The 10,623-nt window shown below is 35.8% G+C and overlaps 1 protein-coding gene across 1 annotated transcript; it reads right to left on the reverse strand.

Moving 5' to 3' along the window:
* Nucleotides 1-88: 88 nt before the first annotated feature.
* On the reverse strand, nucleotides 89-5,364 carry LOC134746689 (large ribosomal subunit protein uL5). The gene is made up of 5 exons (XM_063681213.1): nucleotides 5,224-5,364; nucleotides 4,818-4,979; nucleotides 4,234-4,383; nucleotides 2,424-2,571; nucleotides 89-242 (listed from the first exon to the last, which is right to left on the reverse strand). The coding sequence occupies exons 1-5, from the start codon at nucleotides 5,227-5,229 to the stop codon at nucleotides 115-117; spliced, it is 594 nt and encodes a 197-aa protein (XP_063537283.1). The 5' UTR covers nucleotides 5,230-5,364; the 3' UTR covers nucleotides 89-114.
* Between the last annotated feature and the right edge of the window lie 5,259 nt (nucleotides 5,365-10,623).

Genomic DNA, 10,623 nt, shown 5'->3' on the forward strand with positions numbered 1-10,623 from the left:
CTCGACAACATCGGGAAAGTTTCTTTTAGACGCAATGAGTATGAGTAAATATAGTGATGGGAGGATCGTACAAAGATAAAGACAGTACTATTTTTCAGGTCATTTACTCTTAGCTCACTTCTTACTGTTAAGGATGATACCATCATATTTCTGCTGGAACCACTTCATGGCATCCTCTTTCGTGAGGCGGTGGGGAAAGCCAACCTTGCCAGTCTTGCGTCTCCTGTGCGCCACGTTGAAACCTGGAAAGGAGAAATAAGTCTATTTTGAATACAGGGTAAGTGTACAAACACAATCTGAATGTTCATTAGAGATTACCACATCTATGACTATGCAGTGTGTCAGCGTCGTTGGCGGTCAAGGGGCTGATATACCATACTATAATTTTTATGTACTAACATTACTAACTATACTCTATTACTACAACTATGAACCACAAGTTCAACACTTTTTGCGACTCTTTTCTTCCTTGTATGAAAATTTTTTGCCTCAGAACTGCTACATTCAAATAATACTTACACCTGAACAATGATATTCAAGTTACTTTTGGCCACAGTTGGGAGATTTTGGGAGATACTTGGGGGGGTTTCACAGTAATCATATGTATAAAGAAAAAATGTACCTTTATTACAGAGAGAAACACTTAATAATGCAGTAAATCTCTTTGTATAAAGTTTTCATATAGCACATACTTTACAAAGTGAAGGTTTGGTGAATTCTACACTTTTGAACAAATGTGCATGCACAATAATGACAGTAGTTCTGTAGAAAGCGACCACTTTTTATTTTTGTCAAAGTGACTTACACCATAGAATAAAGAAAGAGGGCAGTAGGCTATTTCCGGCCCAATCCGCGATATAATTGCCTACCGTACTTGCCTGTCTCGGGGTTGTCACTTTTAGCAAAATTTTAATTCAGTGCTTGGAAATTGGCAAGGGCAGGGAAGTCGTATTTTTTACTTGTGTTGTATTATTTTAAACTAGCTTCTGCCCGCGACTTCGTCCGCGTGGAGCTCGTTTATATCATACCTGCATACAAACTACCACCCCCCTTTTCGCACCCGTAAAGGATGATTCCTGGGATAAAAACTATCCTATGTCCTTCCCCGGGTCTCAAACTATCTCTATACCAAATCCAAATCCGTTCAGCGGTTTAAGCGCGAAGAGGTAACAGACAGACAGACACGCACACTCGCATTTATAATATTAGTATGGATTACGATTTATAACTGTAAGTAGGTACTTAGTTACTATACCTATTGGTCGTTTTTAGCATACTAGTATAGTATGTGTACTTGAAATGGCAAAATAGGCCAAATCAGTTACTTTAAACTTGATTTAAACAAATTGGCAAAACAATATATCAGTATAAAGTTTGTCTAGTTCACCAGCACAGCAGCTAAGTCTTTTCACCAGTTTGTGGTTCTTATTTTTTAATCCAAAAATAAGTGAATGTCTATTCTGAATATTTTTGAACGTTTGTTTTGTTTGTACATTATTGTTGATTGGTACAAAAACACGCCCATTATGACAGTTGTCAATAACAAGCTTTTATTTAACTTGCCCTGTTAGTATGTATGTATGCTTGTTAGTTAGGGGTCCTCCATTAATTACATCACACGTTTAGGAGGGGGTCAAGAAAATGTGACATGTTGTGACAAGGGGGAGAGGGAGTCATAAACTTTGTGACGTCACATTCACTTATTTAAATTATTTTATTCGCTGTACAGTGAAATAACAAGTTTTTGGAATGATAATCGTTTTTAATCGTTTAATTTCCTTTCCTGATCTGTTTTGGGTTATAAAACTACTAATATTTCTTTTGTCAAAAATATTTTAGTAAAATATTAATAATACTTAATATTTCGATTTACCGATTTCATTGAAAAAATGTGACGTCACACCAGGAGGGGGTGGGGTTTGCCAAGGACAAAAAAACCTCGAAATTCGTGTGACGTAATTAATGGATGAACCCTTAGTATATATGTTTGTTAGTTAGTATGTATGTTTGTTAGTTATCTGATGATGATGATGATGAAGATGGGAGGTGGCCATGAGAACTCTGTGATAAAACAATGCAAACTTCTTGTGCTTGGGGTTGTTAGAATTGACCCAATGAGTATTGTTGCCAGTGGAAAGAAAAGTACAGTCAGCGATAAAAGCTTGTACCATCTCCTACACTGTTAACTGTCCATTGGTAAACCTTATTACAAAAGGCACAAGGTCCACAGATGGTCAGTTACCAGTGTTGCTGTTTGTACCAAAAATGAATTTTTTGCCAAAAACTCATTTAGATTTATGCTAACTTTCTCTAGATTCTATAGTATGATAAGAGGGGGGAGGCCTTTGCCCAGCAGTGGGACACAGTGGGCTCTGAATAATAATAAATAATAATAAAATAATACGCAAATGAAATGAACTTACCAGGTCGCCCTAGGACAACGTAGAAGTCAAGACCATAGATACCGATGGCGGGGTCATACTTGATACCCAGATCAATGTGTTCCTGGATACCGAAACCGAAGTTGCCGGTGGCGGAGAAATTGTCACGACGCAACTCGTATTCTCTTACCTGCAAGGAAAAGTAACATTAGGCATAAGGCAGAGAACGCAGAGACCTAATAGAGAGTTACAAAATACTATCTGGGCACTATGACCTCAAGGATTTTCAAGAGATGTTCAAGCGCAACAACAGCGATTGTCTGAGAGGTCATCACTTAAAGCTAGAAAGGCATAGGTCTCACAGTAACCCTTACAAACACTTTCTGAGCAGCCGAGTAGTAAGGACTTGGAACAAACTCCCAGAAGACGTAGTTTCAGCACAAAATGTGAACCACTTTAAAAATAAATTAGACAAGCATAACACTACATCTAATACTCGTTCATGATAACTACATATCTTTATGATTACTGGATACAGGCCATATCAGTTGCCATAACTGCCTGCCTGCTTATTAAATAATAAATACTAAGAAAGTAAAATTTTATCCTTTTTTCCAGTTTAATTGAAACCTAAGATACATAAAATTATTTAGAAGACTGTTACTGTCTTGCGAATCCACAATGTTACATAGGAAATGTATTTTGGAAGCACAAAATAAAAGATACGTAAAAGGGTTTTTTTAGGCTGTTGGCAATTACATCAGTTACATCACTATTGTATTGTAAATTTTTAACTTCTTGACAACTAGAGCCTATATTGCGTCAGGATAACATCACTAAACATTGTTTTTGTATCCTCTTAAGGTCTACCAAGCAAAAAAATGCCAGTTGAATTTGAACTAAGTCAATAGCCGGGTCCACACAGAGCGAGCATACGCGCGAGGCAAATTCCTCGCGCACAAAACGGGCAGTGTAGATGTGCCTCGGCCGAGACGGCGCGCGAGGAAGTTGCCTCGTGCGTATGCTCGCTCTGTGTGGACCTGCCTAATAGTGAAGGAAATATGGTTTAATTTCTTTAGTTTTGAAAATGAATGAAATAAAAGATATGCAACACTGTTCCGATTGAAAATGCTGTAAATAAGACAGAAATAATTAGTACTAGGGATAGGACCATGGGCCTTATGAGGGTATTGGAGCATATCATTAATAATAATGCCAACCAGCCTGAGATCATTTAACATGACTTACATGACCAAAAATAAACAAGCACACACAGCTGAAAAATGTATCTTGCTTTGTTCTTTACTTTCATAAAAAAATACTAGTGTTATTGGTTAGGATGTTATTTCTTCTAGTATTCCAAACAGTAAAAGTTCAGTGTTTGGAAGTTGCAAATTAGAAATAATGCTATTGCATGAATTTTAAAAGCAACACAAATAGTTTATGAGACTTGAACAATTCATGCTAAACAACTTCAGAATAATCTTGTGTTCAATTATTAACCCTATATATGAAAGATTCATTTAACTTTTTAAATTGCAATACAGATATTGACGGAATGACATTATAATCCAATACATTTCTGTGATTATGAGCAATTATTAATTGCACACATTGGTATTCTTAATCAAGTCAATCAAAAGTAAGCAGATGTCAGAAACTTTCATAGATCACATAAACAATCTTTTGCTCCTATACGGGGAATCAAATTGGTAGCCTTATGTAGTAAATGGCCCCAAATTTAATTGATACGTAATTCAGACTACATAGAAAACACTAGCTTTCATGGCACTCACTTCACTTCCATAAACTAAGCCCATAATTAATCATAACCACAGCATTCACTACTCACTTTGAGACCTCTTTCAAGGATTTCCTCGGCCTTGGCACCTCGGACAGTGCAGTGGACAGCGATCTTTTCATTACGCCTGATACCGAAGGATCGTACAGTGTAGCGAGCCTTGGAGAACACTGGCTGCTGGCCAGTCAACTGCTCCAACACCTGGAAATCAACAACTCATAAATAGCATTCCACACATTTAAAAACATGGTACAGATAATTGACTATAAATAATTTTAAACCAAAATTTGACACTTGAAAACATACTTAATAAACACATTTTAAAACCTACATAATCTTCAAATTACATAAAGGATACAATACAAACTTTGAGAAAAGACATACATCTAATGATACAAGTGTTTTGTCATTTCTTTTAGTATTCTGAACAGTAATGCAATAGTGCTCAGAAGTTGCAAATAAGAAATAATACTATTGCATGAATTTACAAAGCAACACAAATGAATTGTGAGACTTGAACAATTCATGCTGTCTACCACTTGCTTCACACATAACCTTAAACATGTCGACGAGTACACAATACACCCGGCTTTTATCATATTATTTTTTGTTAAATCAATAAATTGAATACTAACCTTAGCGGCACGGGTAAGCCTGTCTCCGGACTCTCCCACACAGATATTCAGGCACAGTTTCCTGATGTGAAGGTTTCGCATAACATTTTTGGAATTGTCTTTAGGAGGCTTCTTCTCCTTCTTATCCTTTTTGCCTTTGTTCAACGCGGGCGGTGGTACACGCTGAAAAATACATATTTAATTCAAAAGAGGCATCTTCTCACAAATATTTTTCTTGTTTTCTATGTTGACTGATCAGCTCTAGATTTAAGGTTAAGCCTCACAACGAACGTTAAGACTAAAAATATAGAATTACTAATGCACACGGATGAATATAAAACCACTTAAACAATAACTAATTCCTCAATTCCTAATATTTTCACAGATTAAAATGGATAAATGCACTGGTTATTAACAAAACACGTACCGCCATGATCACAATTTCCTAAAAAAGAATTTGAAGGAGTCATAAACAATATAGAACACTGTAACGTCAGTGTCAAAACAGTATGACCAGTATAAGATTAAATTAAATGGTAACAAATTACTGAAAACCATTCACTGTCCGATTTTACGGCCTGGTACAAATATTATGTACTAGCTTTAGCCCGCGACTTCGTCTGCGTGGACTTAGTAACAGCAGCTAGAGTAAGTATAGCGCCTGGATAAAGTGTACAAGCAATCATTAAATTTGAGCATAAGCTTAATAATTGCATTAGGCGTTTCATTAACTCTCTCAATTCCACCCCCTTTTTTACTCTCTTAAGGGATGATTTCCGACATAAAAACTATCCTATGTCCTTCCTCGGGACTCAAACTATCTTTATAAGCAAATATTGTCAGTATAAAAAGGCGGCAAATTTAAAAAAACCGGCCAAGTGCGAGTCGGACTCGCGCACGAAGGGTTCCGTACCATAACGGAAAAAAACAGCAAAAAAATCACGTTTGTTGTATGGGAGCCCTATTTAAATATTTATATTATTCTGTTTTTAGTATTTGTTGTTATAGCGGCAACAGAAATACATCATCTGTGAAAATTTCAACTGTCTAGCTATAACGGTTCATGAGATACAGCTGTCGCGACGCTCTCATAATGAACACTATAGACAAGCAAATATACAAGACTACCATAATAGTCCAGAACGCCGCGACAATAGGAATAAATGGTATTGTATGAGAGGGTTGAGGAGTGGTTAGTCCTACCTCACAGTCCAGTTGTAGTCTTGATAATCTGCTTCGCTCATCTGCCTTATGCACCATCTGTGGTTAAAAGGGTTTATATGAAATGACTCATCACTAAGTGTCTACCACTAAGTATGAGAGTTTAAACCTCTATCTTTTATGTCTATATGTTTCTAAGGATGATGGCATCTTCCATCAATCATAAATAAGAGTTACATAATATCTATTCGTTACTATAACATATATGAGAACCATCTTACCCGACCGGATGTAGGTTATATCGGCTACCAATGTACCCGCCCTTCGCAAAGGGTGTACTCAGTACATGCATAATACGTGCTGATAAAGGAATACCAAGCGACCGTAGTCATCTCTGCACTCCTGCACAGGATAAAGGAGAACCTAGCAGCCAAAGCCACCTCTCTCCTACATAATCTATAAATTACCTAGTCCGCCTTACCTAAGATGGGCTCCAAAGAACTTCCACGACCTTCATCGTGAACTCATAGGTACAAACTTACTGGATCCACGGATTGCCGCGTGGCAACCAGTAAGATGGCCTTTAAATTATAAATCAAGATAATTGTACAATAGTATAAGACAATAGATACAAAGCAGTAAACACTTAGCTTTCAGGTAAACCAGCCCATGTGGTCACCGACTCTGCGCGTCGCCTTTCTTGGCTTCTTGATAATAACACTTGATAGCACACATTATATCAGATCACATTATTAAATCTATCTTGTTCTTCTTCTAATGAGAGAATGGCTGTTATTCCCCAAATATGAAAACTTTTGTCTCATCGAAATGTTAAACCATAGACAATATCTTATTTAAATCTTCGCGACACTGTCGAACCGATCCGACTTGACTCGATCGGATCGACTGTCGCGACACTGCCGACTAGACAGGAAAAATGACGATTTATAGATAGATATTCAATTTTGATTACGTTCTTTCTCTCTATCCATTGTCTTAAGGTCTAGGATCTTTCCTCTTTAACTGACCTTAGCTTTATCGTCATCAAGTTTCCATTTACTTGTAGCTTCCTCTAAGTGTAGTAAAGTTGGGATAATAAGTCTCAGTCAGCTTTATTAAGTATGCTTATTTACTTACTTACATATTCCGTAAAAATACTTAAAAATGTGGGTACTCTAATTCAATTAATACTTTCCTAGAACAAATACCCAACTTTGGTATCTGAACTATCTGACATTGTACTACGAACAACTCTGTTTAAAGTCAGTCCTTCATTAACTAACTAATAGTCGTTTCGTCTGTCAATTTAAATCTCTCAGATATTCGCTCAAGGAATTAAATCGCGACCTCTTCTAATATGTATGATTATTATAAACACTCATCATTACCAGGATAACCACCATATCATCCTCTAAGTTTAATGTTGCTAACAACTTAAGCAAACTCAGTTTCCTTTTCTTAGTCTTGAAATTGAATAATTATATGTTATTAATTTATTATGCACATAAAAGTCGTATTCATCTCTATTTATCCAAATAATAACTCTGTATTGTACTTCTAACCCTGTTAGAACGTCACTATTATCTCACTTGTTAATATTATGAATCTAGACTATATTCTAAATCTACCCTTGGCTTTATACTCTGATACGAACCCACACTGTCACTGTGGGTCTTACTTGATTACAATCTTACTCGGATATCTTACGGGTCTTACACCCATTAATACAAACATCGATGCCACAGCGGGCCTTACACGATACAGAAATTGCATTAACCGCCTCATGCGTGAATAAAACCATCGATGCCACAGCGGGCCTTACACGATAGGTACAGATTTTACATTCACCGCCTCATGCGTGAATAAAAACATCGATGCCACCGCGGGCCTTACACGATGTCACAACAAAGTAGCTGCTGCTAAATCTAGCAGTAGCTGCAGGAATCTGTCTTCTGTCTTTCCTGCTGTCTGTCTTGGTCTGTCAACCTCATTCGTTACTATATGGACTTATCCTGCTTGGCAGCCCTCCCCAATAAAAGGAAGAAAAGCAAGTAAGTGCACTTTCAAGTCGTAATCGTTTAACATTAATAACGAAAATATCTGACAGTCTGTATACTAACAAGACTACTCATAAAGTGTTATTTGAACACCTAGATGTAAGTATCATATTTATAAGTTTTATCTCCAAGAGTATATTTTATATTAGACGTAAATACTGCCCTTAGGCACTTCATATAAGTACATACACATGTACATGACAAACTCATTTAAATTCTGGCACAGATCGCTTTTGATCGAAAGTAACTCAAGACTTCGTTTTAATTACTTGTATAATAACAACTACGTATTACTAAAATATTTAGCCCACATAATGTCCCACTGCTGGGCACAGGCCTCCTCTCCAGCGCGAGAAGGGTGTGGGTCCTCATACTCAAGTAAAAGCACAAATAAAATCTAACTTATTATATAATTAATAGCCAAAGCGAAACTTAAAATGGCTCAGAACCATACATCTTAATTGTCGATTACCTACGTAATTACTGTTGTTCTTAAATGTGCCATTAATTCAGTGCTTAATATAGCGATTCCAATGTAGTTTTAACATGTAGTCTAAAATAACTGTTTCACATAGTATAAACATCGCTTACTCTTACCCACGAGACTAAAAAACCCGTTATGTTATTCTGTGGCAACATCATTTGCCTGTAAGCATATATATAATAATTCAATTAAATTACTATTTCAAAATCTAATTTGGTTACGAGAGTTTCCTTGATAGGTACATCAAACTTTAATTTACTTGTAACGATCTCCAATATTAATTCATTTTTATAATCGTTACTCCCGAAGTTGTATGCAAATTTCATACTCAATTTCAATTACGTCATATAATGTCTGCACAAATTCTCTTAATTTGTTTACTGAATATATTATCGTTCTCTACACATAAAGGCAAACTATATCATTGTAATCCATTACTGTTAACCAACGTGTTAACCAACGTGTCTGAAGTTAAGAACTTTAATGACATATATATTATATATTCAATAATATTCATCTACTTTGCAAACTCTATTTTGCTAAAGTTCTTGTTGTAACACATTATATTGTTACATAACAAATATATCATCAAAGCGCGGCGTTTATAACCCAAACGGCCAAAATGTGAACTCTTGATTCGTTTCAATCAATCGATGTGAAACGCTTCCGTATGTCAACGTAGCTATTATAACATAGGTATCTCCTTTTCAAACTATATGACGAGAAACCTCACGTGCATCTGAGATGTAAATACATAGGATGTAAACGGCAATTCAAGAAAGTTTATAAGCAATAAATATGAATGGGTCAACAAGTTATTGCACCTAATACTAGGTGAATTGCTATTTCCTCAATTTCGCGGCTCGCACCGCTCTTGTTACGGAACCCATTCTAATAGAAATACTATAGGTATCTAAGACCATAACATAACTAATAAGAATCACATCTTCCGTTTCTTTCATCATCATATTGATCCTTCATAAGGCATAAGGATGTCAGAAATTATGCAAAATTGAACTCTATCACTTTGAAACAAAGTTCTCAATCATGGGAGAAATATATTCCCTCTGTCTTACAAAGGCTCAATAATTCAACATATTTTTCTATGAATCGCTAGTAATCTTCAAGAGGACATCTTTCCCTTCTGGAACTTTAAAACCACAATATACTATAGCTTTGTTCTTCGAATACATTCGTTCTGAATCTGAATATACTATAGCTTAATTCTTCGACTTCATTCATTCTGAATCTGTATATACTATAGCTTATTTCTTCGACTACATTCGTTCTGAATAACACCACTTAATCGAATTTAATCTGTCGTCAGACATATTAACATCAAATAAATTTTACGGTAGGTACGCGATACACAGCCGTCGTGAACGCTGCTTGCACTGTTAGTGCTTGAGAAACGAAACTTATGCTCTCCGAAACATGTCGCACGAGTGACTAAAACAAGTGAGTCTAAACAGTATAGTATATTTAACATCATTTAAGTTGTTGCCATTGATTCTATTGCGATTGATTACTAAATATCACTGGCTAGTAAGTAAGTTTCAACCAGATAATGATTTTTCTTTTCATTTCATTTCATCTCTAAGTCAAATTTCTCATTAATTCTCCAAAGACTCTTTTAAATTCACATTTTTACTCAATAGTTACTTAAATTTATCAATTTATTCTTATTATCCAAGTAACTAATAAAACGGATGAACATGATCTCCCTGCCACAGGTTGCTACCTGTGGCAAGGAGCTAAAATCCATCCGGGAGCTAACTTTACTGAAGTAATCAATCTGAATATTTAGGCAGAAGGAACATTTTCCATTCTTATTTTATTTATTTTTTCTACTTCCAAATTTGTGTCTTTTTTACATGCTCAGCAAAACATCTAACTTCTAGATTTTAGGCCAACTCTCTATTCAACAAATTTCATATCAGGATAAAAAAAATTGTTAGTTGTATGATGATGATGATGATAATGATCTCAAATAATAGAAACATACTGAATGTTTCTACCTCTGCTGACTCGCCTTTACTTATAGCAAAGTACGCTGTGCATGAACTAATTTATCACAATTATACTAATTTGTCATCAGCTCACAGTTTGAGCTATGCAAGAATGA

Source organism: Cydia strobilella, chromosome 13 (assembly GCF_947568885.1).
Source record: "Cydia strobilella chromosome 13, ilCydStro3.1, whole genome shotgun sequence".
NCBI classification, from domain to species: Eukaryota; Metazoa; Arthropoda; class Insecta; order Lepidoptera; family Tortricidae; genus Cydia; species Cydia strobilella.